The 18,948-nt window shown below is 43.9% G+C and overlaps 1 protein-coding gene across 1 annotated transcript in view; it reads left to right on the top strand.

Moving 5' to 3' along the window:
• Positions 1-18,948, top strand: part of NOTCH2 (notch receptor 2) — a gene marked incomplete in the record, with an annotated part of 169,899 nt that overhangs the window by 98,406 nt on the left and 52,545 nt on the right. The window contains 1 exon segment of the mRNA XM_070077788.1: positions 18,238-18,471. Coding sequence (XP_069933889.1) covers positions 18,238-18,471 — 234 coding nt within the window.

Raw genomic sequence — 18,948 nt, 5'->3', positions numbered from 1 at the left:
CAAGAAAAAAGGTTTTTCTTTTTTCCTTTATTCAGCAAACAGCTATTTTGCTGAATGTTCTAGATCCATGCTGTTCAGTAAAGTGGCCACTTCCTGTTGAGCATCTGAATTGTGATGGGTTGAATGTTGATGTGTACACTATAAAATTCTGATTTTGAAGACTTGGTATGAAAAAAAAACTCAGTGATTTTTACGTATTGATTAGATTCTGAAAAGATAGATGCATTGAGTTAAATATCTTAAAGTTAGTGTTGCCTGTTCCTTTTTCCTATTTTTTAAGTGGCTACTAGAAAATATGAAGTGACATCTATGTGTTTATTTGTTAGTGCTACTCTAGAAGCAAAGATGTTCTGTAGGTGTTAGCCATGGCTGCTGCACATGGGAACATCTGCTCTGACGCTGGCTGGTAGAAGGAAAGACTTGCCGCTTTCCATGGAAGGCCTTGTCCTGGCTCTGTTACAGTGTGGCTTTCCTGTCACTTATGAGCAGAATTGTGTTGTAGCCCAGTTTAGAGCCTTTTTATCAGCTGTAGCAGTGTTTGTACCTTCAAAAAATACTGCTCTCTGGACTAGCTGCAGCTCAGAGGCAAAAAGAAATTGGTATTGGGGGCGGATGTGGGCAGATGGTTTACTTCTTTGTAGGAATTCTGCTGTAGCGACAAGTCTGAATAACGAAATATTCCTTTAGGAAATGAAAGTACCTAAGGGTTTGATGAAGACTGAGCACAAATCTCTTTATTATACTGTGTTTGGCCCTCAGCCATCTTATCAGAGAAGTTCTGCTGTGGCAGATATCCATTTAAGGAAAAAAAGATTTTAAAAGGCCCCAAAATTTATTTGAGCAGTATAGATTAATGTTTTGTCTACATGGATTGTTATATGAATTTTCTTTTTAAAGGCTCATTTCCTTCAGAATTAAAGTTGACTCTAAGCTCAACTCACAAATTCCTCTTTGTGGCTGCTTTTGGTTTTGGGTTCACTTCTGGGGCAGATGTGATTTATTTTCCTGTGCTTGTTATTAATCCAGAAATGTAATTTCAGCTTGGGCTTGGAATTGTGCTTTGGGACATGAAGCAGAAGTGAACAATGGAAGTTAGGTGGATATGAGTCAAACAAAATTGATCAGATTTTTTTCCCAGCTCTCCTTCATAGCATGATGAGCCTAAAAACTTGTCAAGATTTCCCATTGCTATCATTTGCTTCAACTTCAGGAAAAATGTTTGATATGAGTTAACAATTACATATATCAGAGGTGGTGCATAAGTTACTTGTGTGTGGGAATGGAGTCTTTTTTGGTGGTATTTTGATTTTGAACTTCTGTTGGATTTCTGTTTCATTCCAGCTTCTACTTGGTGACATATTGTTCTGTAGGAAGAGACTTTTCTCAACTACTTTTTTTTTTAAGACTGTACATAGAGGCCGGTGCCGCAGCTCACTAGGCTAATCCTCCACCTACGGCGCCGGTACCCTGGGTTCTAGTCCCAGTCGGGGCGCCGATTCTGTTCCGGTTGCTCCTCTTCAAGTCCAACTCTCTGCTGTGGCCCTGGAAGGCAGTGGAAGATGGCCCAAGTGCTTGGGCCCTGCACCCGCATGGGAGACCAGGAGGAAGCACCAAGCACCTGGCTTCTGGCTTAGGATCGGTGCAGCGCGTCGGCAGTAACAACCATTTGGGGGATGAACCAACGAAAGGAAGACTTTCTCTCTCTCTCTCTCTCTCTCTCTCTAACTCTAACTCTAACTCTGTCAAAAAAAGAGACTGTACATAGAGGCTGACTCTGTGGTGTAGTGGGTAAAGCCACTGCTTGCAGTGCCTGCATCCCATATGGGCAATAGTTTGAGTCTTAGTACATCCGGCTCCCTGCTATGGCCTGTAAAAGCAGTATAAGATGGCCCAGGTCCTTGGGCCCCTGTACCCACGTGGGAGAGTAGAAATGATCTATCTATCTGATAACCAAAAGTGTTCTTATTTATATTCTGAATGGGAGAATAGGAAAATGCATCTCACATTCCAATTTTCTACTGTCAAATTAATTGTGACGACTCAAAAATAATGCTGTTCTCTGGAATTCTGTCCCAGTTACTTGTCAGTTGGGCTGATGGGCAGAATGCTAACTTGAAGCACCTCATCCCAGAGTTCCCAAAGCTGATTAGTGGCCATGTTGGTAGAATAGCCAGGCAAAATTCAGAAAGTGAAGACTAACAGATGCTTCTTGCCCTTGTAGTCCATGACTCACTGTCTAACTTTGCCTGTATTATTGATAATATCCACTTTAACTTCATAGCTTTTTAAGCCCTCATGGAATGGTTGCAAATGGGTTAAATAATAGATATTTATTGAACAACTAATGTAGCCAACTGTGCTAGATGTGGTGAGGGACACAAATTTTAGGGAAAAATGTATTCTTGTATTTGAAGAATGCTAAAATTTGTCAGGAAGAAATAAGAAAGTCTACACATAAGCAGCACAGTAGTAGTAGGTAGAAAGTATGAATGAATGTGGTTTGTTTTTTTTTTTTTTGTTTTTTTGACAGGCAGAGTGGACAGTGAGAGAGACAGAGAGAAAGGTCTTCCTTTTTCTGTTGGTTCAGCCCCCAATGGCTGCTGTGGCACTGATCTGAAGCCAGAAGCCAGGTGCTTCTCCTGGTCTCCCATGCGGGTGCAGGGCCCAAGCACTTGGGCCATCCTCCACTGCCTTCCTGGGCCACAGCAGAGAGCTGGACAGGAAAAGGAGCAACTGGGACAGAATCCGGCGGCCCGACCGGGATTAGAACCCGGTGTGCTGGCGCCGCAGGTGGAGGATTAGCCTGTTAAGCCGTGTGCCAGCCAATGAATATGCTTTTGAAAGAAGCATGGAGTGCGGCGCTGTGGCTCACTTGGCTAATCCTCTGCCTGAGGTTCTAGTCCCAGTTGGGGCACCAGGTACTAGTCCTGGTTGCTCCTCTTCCAGTCCAGCTCTCTGCTGTGGCCCGGGAGGGCAGTGGAGGATGGCCCAAGTGTTTGGGTCCCTGCACAAGCATGGGAGATGGGGAGGAAGCACCTGGCTCCTGTCTTCGGATTGGCGCCCAGCACCGGCCGTGGCAGCCATTAGGGGAGTGAACCAACGGAAGGAAGACCTTTCTCTCTGTCTCTCTCTCTCTCACTAACTCTGCCTCTGTACTAGTTTACTTCTTTTGACCTATTGTAAAGATGTTTAAATATTGTAATAGTGTAAAAAATGTAGTTTACTGCTTTTACTGGCCTATATATGCTCATCTCGCCTAATAGATTCTGTGCTTTTAGAGAATTGGGAACTGGTCTTCCTATTTTGGCATTCTCAGAACCGGTGTTAACAAATGGAGGTCATTGAATAAGTAACAGCCATGAGACTCAAATAAGAATGATAACTGCAAAAAATTAGTTGGTTTTTGATGTTGCAAGAATTCTTCTAACAGTAATTTCATACAAAGGAAGGAAGCAGGTTCCAGGGTGCTAAAGAAAAAAGTGAGGTTGTAGAAGGAGGAAGTGGGGGGAATGGGTTTGGACCACTTAAGATTTTGTACAGCTAAGAAAGGAAAAGAAAGGGATATAGGTCAGTAGCTTTAGTGGACAGAAACTTTGTTCACATGACTGACCATAGAATCTTGGCTAGACTCTATGATAGCTAGAATTAAGATAGCTAGAGGGGGTTGGCTAATGAGTGAAGTTATTTGAGAGGAGTTTTTTTGTTACCTTTTTTTTTTTTTACAGGCAGAGTGGACAGAAAGAGAGAAAGGTCTTCCTTTGCCGTTGGTTCACCCTCCAATGGCCGCTGCGGCCGGCGCATCGCGCTGATCCGAAGCCGGGAGCCAGGTGCTTCTCCTGGTCTCCCATGGGGTGCAGGGCCCAAGCACTTGGGCCATCCTCCACTGCACTCCTGGGCCATAGCAGAGAGCTGGCCTGGAAGAGGGGCAACCGGGACAGAATCCGGCACCCCGACTGGGACTAGAACCTGGTGTGCCAGCGCCGCTAGGTTTTTTGTTTTTGTTTTTCAAAGATTTATTTCATTTATTTGAAAGGCAGAGCCTTCCATCCGCTGGGTCACTCCCTAAATGCCTGGGACAGCCAGGGCTGGGCGAGGCTGAAGCCAGGAGCCCAGAGCTCCATCTGGGAGGGGCTCCCACGTGGGCGGAGGGGCCCCAGGCACTGGGCCATTGCTGCTGCCTCCCAGGCGCGTGCGCAGGGAGCTGGGTTGGAAGTGGAGCAGCCAGGACTCACCGGTGCCCCTATGGGATGGCGGCTTAACCTGCTGTGCCACAGCGCCAGCCCCAAGAGATACTCTTTAGAAGTCTTTTAAAAAGCTGCGGCTTCCGGGGGTGGAGCCCCCCAGCTCGGCCTGGAAGGGGCGTGGCCTCCTCTGGGTCGGCCCCCAAGGGGGCGTGTCCCAGCTCACAGCCCCCTCTCCCCGCCCACCCCGCAGTGCAACAGGTGATAGAGAACCACATCCTGAAACTCTTCCACAGCGACCTGGTGCCCGCCGACCCCGAATGAAGACCAGCACCGGGCACCCAGACACTAAGGGAACAGACAGCCGAAAGGCGCCGGCCTGTTACATATATTTTTTAAAATTTTATTTTTTATTTGAAAATCAAAGTTACAGAAAAAAGAGAAATCTTTCTTCCACTGATTAACTCCCCAGATGACCCCAGTGGATCAGGAGCTTCATTTGGGTCTCTCACGTGGGTGGCAGGGGCTCAAACACTTGTGCCATCTTTGGCTGCTTTCCCAGGCCATTAGTAAGGAGTGGGATCAGAAGTGGAACAACCAGAATACGAACCAATGCCCAATGGGATGCTAGTGTCACAGGTGGTGGCTTTACCTGCTACGCCACAATGCTGGCTCCTTGTTACACATTTTAGTAGGGGGCATAAACTATGTGAAATTTTTGTTGGGAATGGGAAAGGAAGGAAATGCAGAAGTTAAGGAATAAAAGTATTAAGTCTGAGATCTTGGACTGTGGCAGTCAATGTCATATAAGGAGGTCCAGCATGTGACTGTGCTTGAGATATACAGTGGTTGTGTTTGTCAAGTTGAGAAAAGTAAAAACTCTTGACTCAGATGACCTTTTTGGTCTTCACCCCAGGATGTTGATCATAGGAGAAAAGAGGGGAGAAAGAGCTAGAACTGAACTTTGTGATTCAGTCATTCAAGGAAGTGGAATTGTTAGAGGTGTGATTATTTAAATTGTGCTATGTAGTATTTTTATTTGTAAAGGGAATCAGGTTTAGAAAATTTGGACTTCACTTCTCCTTTATGCTTTTAAGTGTTAAAAATTCAACTGTATTTATTGATTTTCTTCTCTGTAAATTGACAAATTAGCCTGTTTACCTCTCCCATAGCTCCATATCTTCTCTTCTCTCTCTAGATTATCTGTATGTAATCTGGGTTTTAAAAAATTCATATTACAGGGTCATTATTGATTTTTGAAATTTTATATACCTTCTTTTAAAATTATTCTTGATTTTTACAATTCGATAACCCAGTTTATGGTATATTTTATTTTATTTTATTTTTATTTTTTTTATTTTTTGACAGGCAGAGTGGACAGTGAGAGAGAGAGAGACAGAGAGAGAGGTCTTCCTTTGCCGTTGGTTCACCCTCCAATGGCCGCCGCGGCCGGCGCGCTGCGGCCGGCGCACCGCGCTGATCCGATGGCAGGAGCCAGGAGCCAGGTGCTTTTCCTGGTCTCCCATGGGGTGCAGGACCCAAGCACCTGGGCCATCCTCCACTGCACTCCTGGGCCACAGCAGAGAGCTGGCCTGGAAGAGGAGCAACCGGGACAGAATCCGGCGCCCCGACCGGGACTAGAACCCGGTGTGCCGGCGCCGCAAGGCGGAGGATTAGCCTAGTGAGCCGCGGCGCCGACCTTATGGTATATTTTAGACCCAGTTCTATGTGTAGCTTATTTTGGACTATAAGTACAATTACATCACAACTTTTTCATTTCTGCATTTTTTATTTTGATTGATTTTCAGTCTAATAAGGATATCTTTAACTTTTCCAAAAAAAGTTGCATGTTGACATAATTTTGGAGCTCTTGGATCTTTGAAAAAAATCTCTTTTGATTTACTTGCTCTCATACACAAATGGTATCTTGGTTAGGTACTGAATTGTTAGACCACAACTTAATTTCCAGTCCTTAGACATGGTTCCTCTGCTTCTTGTGGTACATGTTATAGAGAAGTGCAGTGTCAGATGAGTTTTTTTTTTTTTAATGATTCATTTATTTAAGAGGCAGAGTGGCAGAGAGGGAGATCTTCCATCTGCTGGTTCATTCCCCAAATGACTGCAATGGCTAGGGCTAGGCCAGGCTGAAGCCAGGAGGCTGGAACCCCATCCATGTCTCCCACATGGGTTGAGGGGGCTCAAGTTACCTGTGTCATTTTCCACCACTTTCCCAAGCACATTAGCAGAGAGCTGTAACAGAAGCAGAACAACTGGGATTTGAACCAGTGCTCATACGGGATGCTAACATCGCAGGCAGCAGCTTAACCCACTGTGCTACAATACCAGCCCTTGAGTGTTTATTTTTGCTTGAAAAAGTAACGCTTATCACCTTTGCTTTCTTTTATATTTGTTTTAGAATTTTTAGAAAAACCTATTATGTTTATTTAATATCTTCATTTTTTCTTCTCCAGACCTAAATTCTTTTGTTTTGATGTTTTAATCTGCTTGTTTCTGTTTTGTGCCTTTGAGAACTTCTTAAGCCCTTCCTTTATAACACTGATTCCTATTTCTTCATTGTCAGTTCTGTCTGTTACTCCTTCAGATCTTAATTTTTATTTGAACTGTATTCCTGTTGTCTTAAATTTACTCATTTAAGTCCTTTCTGTTTCTGCCTGCTTCTCAACCCCTTTTATTACAGCCTGATGACCTGATTGTTTTTCAGTTCTTTTTAGAACCTAAATATGTTCAAATATCTTGAGAGCACAGAACCAATTCTTTGAGATGTGTTAGTTTCTGGAAGTGAATATTTTTCATACTGTATTTTTTGTCTTCATCTTAAGTCATGTATTCTCACGCTTTATGTTGCAGAATCTTTTAATAGTTCACATGTTTTTGTTTTCCATTTTACTCCTTCTGTGCTGGGTAACTGCCTGCCCATAGACAGGGGAGGTTGCTGCCCTTGGATCCTCTTACACTTCACCTTGCTGTACTTAGATTTTTCCTCCTCTAGAAGGGTGGGACTCTTATGTAAATTGGCTTAGCCCAGAAGCCTAAATAAGTGGGGGAGAGAATCAGTGTGCAGGCCTCCTAGCAGGGGAACCAAAACTTGGCACCACTTCTTCTTCTGTGTGGAGAAGCCTGTATGCCAGGGATCAGCTCTCTGAAAGCCCAGCTTCCACGCCTCTCCATACAGTGTCCAAACCTGGATACTTTTCAGTGTTGCTGCATCCGGAATTTGCCTGAGAATGCACCGTAGACTTTCTGGTTGCTATAGCGGCCACAGGAACCTGAGACCCCCAGTGCTTTAGATTGCTGTTGACCTGGAGGGGTGAGAGAGAGTTCAGTCCATTCTGCTCACTGCAGCAGAGTGGAGATTCTGAAACACAAATCAGATCGAGTTGTTTCTTTACTTAAAACGCTTCAGTGGGTTCTTCTTGTCTTTGGATCTCGTTCCAAGGCACTGCATGTAACTCTCTCTCCAGCCACATCTTTTTCACTTCCCTGATGTATGCCTTGTAATTCAGCCACACTGATTGTTTTTCATTGCCTTAAATGAGCCATGCTGTCTCTTCTATTCATGCCAGTACACATGACTTCCTTCTGCCTGAAACACTCCCTTGCTGCCACTCACTTGCTCTCACACACATACACACTCCTGTACAACCAGGTGGACCCCTCTGTGTCCTACAGGCTTTCATGTGAAGGTTTCTTTCTCCAGTTCTCTGTTCTCCTTACTCTGTGCTCCCATGGCAGCAGGTATCTCCCATGTTTTAATTTTTTTATAAATCTACTTGAGAGACTGACAATGAAGACAGAGCTCTCATCCCCTAATTCACTCCCCCAAATGCCTGTGACGGCCAGTGCCGGGCTGGGGCTCAGCCTGGGGCCAGAGCCAGGACCTGGGAACTCAAATGAGGTTTGCTGTATGAGTAACAGGTATCTGATAACCTGAGTCATTTCTGCTGCTACACAGAAAATCTGTATTAGCAGGAAGCTGGAGTCAGAAGCCAGAGCTGGGAACTGAACCCAGGCACTCTGATATAGGATACTGCTATCTTAACAGCTAGTCTAAACACCTGTTCCAACAGATATCTCTCTTTTTTTAAGATTTATTTATTTATTTTAAAGGTAGAGTTACAGAGAGGCAGAAGCAGAGAGAGAGAGAGAGAGAGGTCTTCCATCCATTGATTCCATCCTGGATGGCCACAACAGACGAAGCTGTGCCGAAGTCAGGAACTGTGTGAAGTCAGGAGCTAGGAGCTTCTTCCAGGTCTCTCATGCAGGTTCAGAGGCCCAAATACTTACGCCATCTTCTGCTGCTTTCCCAGGCAATAGCAGAGAGCTGGATCAGAAGTGGAGCAGCCGGGACTTGAACCGACGCCCATATGGGATGCTGACACTGTAGCTGGCAGCTTTATCTGCTACACCACAGCTCCGGCCCCAACAATAGATATCTCCTAAAAGCACTTATCACCCTATATTATCATTATTTGTTCAGTTATAAAACCACTAATTGCTTGTAAGTTCTTCAGGGTAGAAGCCATGTCTGTTTTGTTTACCATTATAATCCAAATGTTTATAGATTAGAACTTGGCACATTGTGTGTATGTGTGTTTGTGTCTGTGTGTGTTTGTTGGATGGATGAATTGGAACATTAAGTTTTCTGGTTATTCTTGGCCCAACCTCATCACTCCTCTTTCCTACCTCCCTTTGATGTTTCAGTCTTTTCTTCCATATGGACCGGGTTTGTACTGTATCTGGTAAACTAGGCTAATTAATTATATGTGACGATTACATTTGACAGTCAATGTAGAGCACTTACTACTGTGTCTAGCACCTAGGAATAACTCAATACATATATGTTTACTGTTTGATGTTAGTAATGGCATTGGGAAACAAAGAGAAAATCAGTTATCTCCTGCACTGTTTGATGCAGGTGGCAGTTTCTGGAAGTGGAGGACCACAGGAGCTCTGCTGGAGAGGGTTGACTGAGATGGGATAGTGTCTTTAGGGAAAGCTTACATTTCAGCCAAGGAAGGGAAGTGTCCATTGTAATGTAGGATTGAAGAATTAGTGGGCAAAGGTAAGGTGAACTTGGATGTGGTACAAATGAGATGGAGTTCAGATACTAAGGAGGGAGCTTGGGATGAGAAGTTTATGTGTTGACTGGTGAATGTAGATAAGGAGGTGACAGAAACTTTAGGATATGAACCAGATAGACACAATTTTTGTTGCTATTTAACGGGTTAGTTTGAAAAATTGCTATTATTTTGGGATTAAGATGCTTAGGTAAGATAACACAAAGAGATAAACATTCATTTAAAAACATGTTTATTGAGCACTTTGTAATAAATATTAGCTGGGCACTGTGCTAACTTCTGGGGATTCAGTGATGGAGAAGGAGCGTCTATTCTTGAAACTGTGGTCTATGAAGTAGATAGTAGTGAGAAACAGATCTAAATCCTATAATTGTCTGTAAATTTTTGAACTGTAACAGAGTTCTTGCAGGAAGAATAGAGGATATCAGGAGACTGTATTAACAGGCAGAACTGGCAGGTGCTGTGGTTCAGCGGGTAAAAGCCCTGGCCTGAAGGGCTGGCATCCCATATGGAGGCCGGTTCTAGTCTCAGCTGCTCCTCTTCCAATCCAGCTCTCTTTTATGGCCTGGAAAAGCAGTAGAAGATGGCCCAAGTCCTTTGGCCCCTGCACCCACATGGGAGATCCAGAGGATGCTCCTGGCTCCTGACTGCGGATCGTCGCAGCTCCAACCGTTGCGGCCATCTGGGGAGTGGACCAGTGGATGAAGACCTCTCTCTCTGTCTCTACCTCTCTCTGTAACTCTGTCGTTCAAATAAATCTTTATTAAAAAAAAAAAAAAACAGAACTAATTGTGTTTAGTAACTGGCAGATAAGACCTTACTCAGCAAATAACATTTCTCAAGTATAGGCATTGAGTAGGAATTATTTAAGGTAAGGATAAGAGTTACAGGCACAGGGAATAAATGTGCTAGAAATTTGAGAGAGTGAATAAAAGTTAATTTGAAAAGTGAATAAAACCCCGAATGCCTGGAGCTAGTAATGTTTCAAGGTAAGAGTCTGGAGAGGTATTCAGGAAACAAAGATAGCTGTTAGAATTTTATCCTAAATGCAAGCGAAGTCATCAGGAGATTTGAAGTGGCAAGTGGCATAATGTAGTTTGCATGCTCCTATCTTCCTGGTGGCTCTTTAGGAAATGCATTGGCCATGAAATAGGGTAAATGCATCTTTGAAGAATTTGGTAAACAAGATGATGTCTAGGGTTAGTGGGTAAATCCTTGAAATTCTTGCATTTACCTGTGTCTCCTTTCCACAACCACGTTACCCATTAGCCACTTCCATCCCCCCAGGCCAAGTATATATATTAATATACTTGCATATCCATATACTTGCATATCTCTATACTTGCATAGCAATTCTCTCATGAGGCAGGCTCTGTAAATTCAGTGATATATAGAATATATGCAGTTAGCTTTGGTCCCAGCAGGTTGTAGGACAGTCAAGCGTGTCCTCTGTTTTTAACTTGAGCAATACAATTTTAAAAATATGTGTATAGAGCACAGATTTCATAGGATATAGGTTTTAAGAATGCTCTGTTTTGATAGGGAAAGATATGAACTCAGGAGCTTGGGTGACTGCTCATTTGAAGGATATATTGGAGACTGAATTATCTTGACTTAACCATAGACGAGAAGGTAGCAGGGTCAGGTCAAGGGCCAGCCAAACTCATTTTTCATATGTTCCTCATGTAGGGATTATTGTTGCAATGAGACTTGACCCTTAACAAGACCACTGATGTGATAAAACTCTTTCCCACAGGCTTCACAGTTGAGAGATGACTGAGAAGAGTGAGGGCTGCTTCACTGAATGCTGAAGCTCAGCAATCATTCCTTTCTTTTTTTTTTTTTTTTCTTTTGTTGTTCTCTTCCCTTTGCCCAGTCACTTGTAAGTTCAGGTCAGATTGATGGTTTGTTTGTGGTACCTTGAGAGAGCCATTACAAGCTGTTTGTGTCCTGAATGTTATGGCTCATAAATGGTATCTGTTTGGTGGTCCATGTTCCCCTTGGCAGGAGTATCACACTGATGAGGCCCAGGGCATGGTTTCCATTTCAGTGTAGACCCCTTAGTTTCACTCTGTTGTATTTGCTGCCACAAACTGTTCCCATAACCTTACTCATCATGTGGTTTTAAAACCATAGGATAGGACAATAAGAAAAGATCTTCATGAAAATGGCTAATGCTCCTGCAAAACCAATACAGGGAACTTATTTTACTAGTGGTGGATTAATAGTGTCATCTTCATTCGTAGCACTACTAGACTGTAATCCTCTTCCTCTAATTTTTTCAGTCCTACCCTGTTCCTCAATAGTCAGCTCAGATGCTCCTTCCCATTTGAAAATTAACTTTATCTGCAGTATTCTCACACTCCCAAAGTCATTTTCAGCACTTACCTACTTCATTTCTTTGGAGCCAGTATTGTGTTACAATGGGTTAAGCCTCCAACTGCCACTCTGGCATCTCATAAGAGCACTGGTTCGAGTTCCAGCTGCTTCTCTTCTGATCTAGCTCCCTGCTAATGTGCCTGAGAAAGAAGAGAAAGATGGTCCAAGTTCTTGGGCCTCTGTACCTATGTGGGAGACCCAGATGGAGTTCAGTGCTCCTGGCTTTGGCCTGGCACTGTCCAGTCCCAGCTATTGAGGACATTTGAGGAGTAAACTAGCAAATGGAAGATCTCTCTCAGTCTCTCTCTCTTTCTCTCTTTTTCTCTCTTTCTCCAACCCTGCCTTTCAAATACTATAAATCATTTTAAAACATCTATTTCTGTTTCTCAGTTGTATTACTAATTCTCCTTCTAATTATCTATGCAGTCTTCAGCAAGTTACTGTACATATCTGTTCTTAGTTTCCTCATCTGTAAAATAAGCTTTTTTGATTATATGCTAAGAACTGTTTCCAAGTATCAAGTATAGTATGTGGTGTGTATACTGATGTCAATGACAGACTCAGTTCCTGCCCTCATAGAGCTTATTGTCTAGTGGTGGAATAAGTAGGAATAAACTTATAGCCTGTGATATGTGCCAGTGTGAGTTGAAGGCAATAGATGCAGTGGAGAATGAGATGTAGATGTGTATTTGGAGACCTATTTAAGTTACAGAAGGGGTCTAAAGGATGAGAAGTAGCTAGGCCTAAGAATAAGATGGGGAAGAATGTTTCATATGGAGAGAACTGTGTTTGCAGAGGCACTGAGGTAGGAAAGAACTTAATTTCTTTTTAGAACTTAAATTTAAAAAAAAAAAGATTTATTTATTTATTTGAAAGTCACAGTTATACAGAGAGAGGAGAGGCAGAGAGAGGGAGAGAGAGAGAGAGAGAGGGGTCCTCCATCCAATGGTTTACTCCCCAGATGACCACAACGGCCGGAGCTGCACCGATCCAAAGCAGGAGCCAGGAGCTTCTTCCAGATCTCCCACATGGGTGCAGGGGCCCAAGAACATGGGCCATCTTCTACTACTTTCCCAAGCCACAGCCGAGCACTGGATTGGAAGTAGAGCAGCCGGGTCTCAAACCATATGGGATGCTGACGCTTCAGGCCAGGATGTTAACCCACTGCGCCACAGTGCCGTCCCCGGAACTTAACCAACTTGTAGGCCATTGTGGCTAGAGTGAAATACATGAAGGAGGGGACTGAATTTGAGTATAGGGCAAAAGTGATTATCCAGCAGATTGTCAGTGACTGCAAGGTGGCTCTTGGTGTTCAAGGTGTCCACCAAAGATTTGCTGGCATTACGTTTCTTGCTAGAGTACTCCACCCTCACGGCAGCATTAGGCAGGATAGTGTCTAAAAGCCAGTTATTTTCTTTCTCTGTTGCCAGAAGGAGATGGAAAGGACCTAATAAGTCCACTACCATAGAGCCTATGTTAAATGGCAGTGCCCTGCCGTGTTTGTCAGGGGGAAATTATGAAGAGGGGTAATTATTGCCCCTGAAAAGTTGCCTAACTGAGGTTTGTGCAATGTATTTTGGGAGTGCAACAGCGAAGTCTGTGTTGACAGATGGTACTGCATGCTCAGACTTGTTTAAATGGGTGATTTAGTAGCTTGGTGGGGCTTGGAAACAACACAGCTTGCTCCTCTCACCAGAGGACTTTATTAGCTAGGTAGCTAGGTAGCTTATAACTTAGTGCTTTCTCCCCCTCCCTCTACTCTCAGAAAGTCATTTGCTTGCAGTTCTTCCTACGTTCCATGTACACTAATCTTCAGACACAGTGTTGATCATGTCTCCCCCCAACCCCATCCTTCACTTGTATCAAGTTCAGAATTCATATTCAGAGTCTAAGCCTCTTACTTTTTCTATTTTTAAATACCAGACAAAGAATATCATATAGTCATTTTGATGGCTTCCTGAGCTAGCCCTAAGCTAGCTCTGTCAGTAAACCTTCTCCTGCTAGCCCTGTCTGCTGTTACCTTGCCATGGAGCAGTGGGTAAAGCCAAATGTCCTTTGACAACACATCTAATACCTCTAGATGATCACCAGGAACTTTTCCTGGCCTAATGTTTGTGACCTTCTGCCTTTATTACTTCTTGCAAAGAATCTTCTTTCATTGTCATACGCATCTATGTTTTCTGAGTGTGCTTTAAGACACTGTGGTCGGGAACCTGGTCTGTAGATCCTGTTAACCATTCCTGAGTGGGATGCTCAACTGTGTGCAGTAAAGGAGCATTAAGTCTAGTCAGATTGATCTGGATTTGAATGACAGCACTCCCATTTGCAAACTCTGTGAACCTGGGATGTTTATTGACCTTCTGGGGCTTTAAATTTTTGGTTTTAGGCTTCTGCATTCGGTTTCTCCTGGGCCAAATGGGTGGTGACATGAAGGGAGTTCAGTATCTTAGTGGACATCTCATTGGGGATTTTGGAACAAGCAATTCCTGTAGCCATCCTGGTTACTATTTGCTATGTTTTGAATTTTAGAGCTTGTTGATAAAATTGTAATAAGAAAGAAAAAAAAATCTGGCAGAAATGAGGCTGGGAGGAAATGTTCTGGAGAAACATGCCTGAACCTTAGGGAAATAATGATTCATCCTGTAGAAAATTATTTATAAACTAGTATGCTCTTGAATCTCTAGATTTCATGTCTCTAACAAACAGTGTCTAACAAATACATAGTCCTAAGGTATTCAGTGAAAGCCTCTAATTTCCAAAAATCAGTCTTGTCCAAAAAATAGTGAACTGAACCCAAAATTACATTTCTGTCTTGCCCAAGAGTTTGAAGTCATAAGTTTTTCCAGTAATCTTATGTGAGTCATGATTTTAGTTCTCACCTACTCCATCCTCTCTACTTCCCCATCTGTGTGCACTTGGGAAAACGGAGGCATGCAGAGATGGTTTGCTATGGTCAGGTTCACACCTCAAATCTTCATAAGTTTTAAAGTCAGACAGCCCCAGTTCAAATCCCAGGTTTACTGTACTTTCTCACACGGGAAAGTTAGTTGGCCACTCTGAGTCTGTGTCCACAGTTGTAAATGAGATAACTTTTGTAACAGCCTAAGCATAGTGCCTGTTGCATAGTAGGCAATCAGTGCTATTGGTTTCCTTTCCCAAGAGTACCACATTTCCATTTTGAGCATTGTTTTATTTATTCCATCTGTCTTAGAACACTTTTAAGTCTCTGGGTACTATAATGTATAAGAAATGCATATGAAATAGTTTTAAACAAACAGTGCCTTAGAATTGCCATAGAACCTCAAACAAAGAAGAAAACCATAAAAATTGCTGACATTCCCTGAGTCACTTTGGTTCAGGGGCAGGGCAGATATATAAGTTAGGGTAAGTATAATAGACAAGACACAGCAGTTTTCCTGGTTTCAATAGCTAGCTCTCTCCTTTTCAATTTATTTATTTAATTGAAAGGTTTACAGTGAAAGAGGGAGAGAGAGAAAAGAGAGACTTTCCACCCTCTGGCTCGTCCCCAAATGGCCACAACAACCAGAGGTGGGCTAGGCCAAAGCCAGGAGCCTCACCCAAGTCTCCCACATGGGTGCAAGGGCCCAAGAACATGGGCCATCCTCTGCTGCTTTCCCAGGCACACTGGCAGGGAGCTGGCCTGGAAGTGGAGCACTCAGGACTTGAACCGGCATCCACATAGGATGCCAGTGTTATAGACGGCAGCTTAACCTGCTGTGCCCAGCGTCGGTCCCAATTGCTCTTCACCTACTTCTTGGTATTTTTATTTCTCGACCCCAGCTGCATCATATTAACACAGCTGTCATCATTTTGAGGTAGTGTTTCTGCTAGCCCTGTAATGGAGCAAAGTCTTCTGCAATAAATGACATCATCTGCTCGGGAAAGATGCAAACCCTTGAATCCACCGCCTGCTTTCCTCCCATCCAAATGCATTTATTCACCTCCTGCCTCCTTTCCTCACTCACTCTCACTCACTGCCTCATTCGTTCACTGCCTCTCTCACTCACATACTCCCTCCCTCATTCACTCCCTTCCTCCCTCCTCACTCACACGCTCCCTCATTCCTTCACTAATTGCCTCACTTTCTCATTCACTCCCTCACTCCTTCCCTTTGTATTCGTTAATATTTGGGTTGGAATTGGCAGGGCCTTGTCTTAAATCAGGAAAACTGCTGCACAAGACGTCTGTCAGGATGGCTGACACCATTGGGCTTCAGGAGCAACAAGGCATCAGCAGATGTTTGTTTCATCCTTATCACTGTCATTGCTGGCTAAGCTACTTTTCCCTCTGAGTCCAGGTGGCAAAGTGTTCCTAGTCCAACAATTCAGGAAAGAGCCACAGTGATGTAACTTGGATCAGATGCCCAGGAGGATCAGTCAGCTGTGGCTAGGAGGGAGTGATTATGTAGATGTGGTGGGAAGAGTAACACAGAGGGGAATGCCGGGCTCAGTGTCCCAGAGACATCACATAGTCTTGCCCTACTAGGCAGTGGGCTCTTTGCTGGGAATATACAAATGACCCCTGTAAGGAACACTGAGGTTCCTTACATCCATGTGGTGGGAGATGGATGTGTAACCAATAAGTGTGAAAGAGTGATGTTGGCTCAGTAGTAATGGAGGAAAAAGTTTGATAGGAGTAAAACAATAGGTGGTTAGTTAGGTTATGTCAGATTCAACTAGTGGCTGCCAGTGGTGGTGTGTACACAGCTGGGCATATTGTAAGCCTTCTGAAAATGCATGAGTCTCTTGAATTGTTAAGCTCTCCAGGCACTAGTGGAGAGCCTTGGCATTTTCTCATTTACTTTTTCATTGAGAAGCCTCTTCAACAGAACAGGCTTTTTTGAATTATTGTTAAAGTTTTTTTTTTTATTTTAAAGAATAAAGGACATCTTGACATTTTTTTTGAGTTTCAGCAAGTCATGTTTTAGAGAATTCAGATGTTCTTAATTATAGTTCCTTTGATTGCACTCTAAATTGGTTTTAAAAGCCCTTCCAACAGGACCAATTCATTAATTTGTTTTACAGCCCAGGTGGCCTGGTACTAAACTGCTTTTGTCACTCAGAGTTTTGGTAGGTTGGAGACATGCTGTAGGGGTCCTGAGAGCCTTTGCCGTGGCCCTGTTGTCACCATGGTCTCCCTGCAGCATGTCCACAGTACTCTCATGTTGCTCGTTTCGTCTCCTGTCACGCTGGGAGGACTTTCTGTGTCTTGGTCCAGAAGTCCGCATCCGTTAAGACTGGGTGCTTCGGGCTGAGCAATGTGCCCAGTCTCACTGCTCTTGGCTTGCCTTGCGTGTGCATACATTGCCAGGGCATTTCATTGTCCTTCATTTCTTGTTACTAACTTGTTTGCCCCAGCATTCAAAAAATTACACTTTTTTTAAAGAAGATTTATTTGCTTATTTTAAAGACAGAGTTACAGAGAGAAAGAGGAGAGGCCGGCGCCGCAGCTCAATAGGCTAATCCTCCACCTGTGGTGCGAGCACCCCAGGTTCTAGTCCCAGTCAGGGCGCCGGATTCTGTCCAGCTCTCTGCTGTGGCCCGGGAGTGCAGTGGAGGATGGCCCAAGTGCTTGGGCCCTACACCCACATGGTAGACCAGGAGAAGCACCCGGCTCCTGGCTTCGGATCAGCACGGTGCACTGGCCGCAGCGCGCTGGCCGTAGCAGCCACTTGGGGGGTGAACCAACAGAAAAGGAAGACCTTTCTCTCTATCTCTCTCATTGTCCACTCTGCCTGTCAAAAAAGAAGAGAGGCAGAAAGAAAGATCTTCAGTCCACTGATTCATGGCCCAAATGACCTCAATGGTGAGGGTTGTACCAGGCCAAAACTAGAAGCCAGGAGCTTCATTCAGGTTTCTTATGTAGATGCAGGGGCCCAAGAATTTAGTGGAGCAGCTGGGACTCGAACTGGTGTCCATATGGGATAACTGGTATTGCAGACCACAGCTTAACCTACTAAGCCACAATGCCGACCCTCTAAAATTATACTCTTTATTTTTAGATCATTGTCACTTCACAAATGATGGTAAAGGGTAATTCGAAGGGACCCTGTAGCCTTTTACTAAGTGTCTCCCAGTGGTAACAACATCTTCCAAAACTATTTTATAATGTCACAGCCAGGATGTTGATATTAATAAAGTCAAGGTAGAGAACAGTTGCCATAATGTTTTCATACATAAGTTCCTTTTCATTATTCCTTTCCTTGCTAATCACTTAGTCTCTTCTCTCCTTGTTCTTTTGGATTATGTATTCATTGACCCAGGAGTTTAGCCAAGTCACGGGTCCAGCAGATCTTATCTTCTCTTTGATAGGCTGATTAAATTCTCTTGTTGTCAGTCTCTGGTATCTTCCATCCTTGAAGTGACTTGCCTGGAATTAATATCATTTGGATGGCTCAAGTTGGCTTTAAAAATCATGTGAGGGCCTGGTCTGCTACGAACTCTGCCTGCCTTGAGTTTAGGCAGGTCATGCGAGGGTGAGAAGTGCACAGGGCTGGCGTGCTGCTAATCCTTTGATACTTCAGAGCCCTAATCAGAGACTCTTCTCCCCCCCAAAAGGGCAGTTCTGCACAGAGGATGTGGATGAGTGCCTGCTGCAACCCAACGCCTGTCAGAATGGGGGTACCTGCACCAACCGCAATGGGGACTATGGCTGTGTGTGTGTTAATGGCTGGAGCGGAGATGACTGCAGTGAGAACATTGATGATTGTGCCTTCGCCTCCTGCACCCCGGGCTCCACCTGCATTGACCGCGTGGCCTCCTTCTCTTGCATGTGTCCAGAGGGAAAGGCAGGTAAGACCCACAGAGGACAGAGCTGGAGAACAGGGAAGGGGGTGTGTGGGTGAGCATTCAGGACTTCTGCCTTCTTCTCTGCCACTTGATGGCTCTGTTATCTCTTGGGTGCTCTTCTGGAAATGTATTCCGTTAGCCAAAGTGCCATGAACTTTTTCTTAGGACTTGGGCTTTCATGTTGACACTGTATACTTCAGTTTTTCATTTCAAAAACAAAAAAGTAACTTGTCTTTGGAACATCTGCTGAACTGAGACTGAAACTCACGTTAGAAATCAAGACAAAATGACTAATAACTGGGTAAATGGACTTTAAGCAGAAATAATCCATTTACTCAGAAGGAGTTGGCAGGAGAGATGCATTTAAGTACATTTCCACCCTCAGTGACTGTGAAAATGTTCCTCTAAGGGAGCAAATTTACAGACCACAAAGTTAACATTGCTATAGCCTCTCAGTTTAGCAGCTTCTGATTCTCAATA

Source organism: Oryctolagus cuniculus, chromosome 7 (assembly GCF_964237555.1).
Source record: "Oryctolagus cuniculus chromosome 7, mOryCun1.1, whole genome shotgun sequence".
Lineage (NCBI taxonomy): Eukaryota > Metazoa > Chordata > Mammalia > Lagomorpha > Leporidae > Oryctolagus > Oryctolagus cuniculus.
This window is presented reverse-complemented; position numbering and strand designations above follow the sequence as displayed.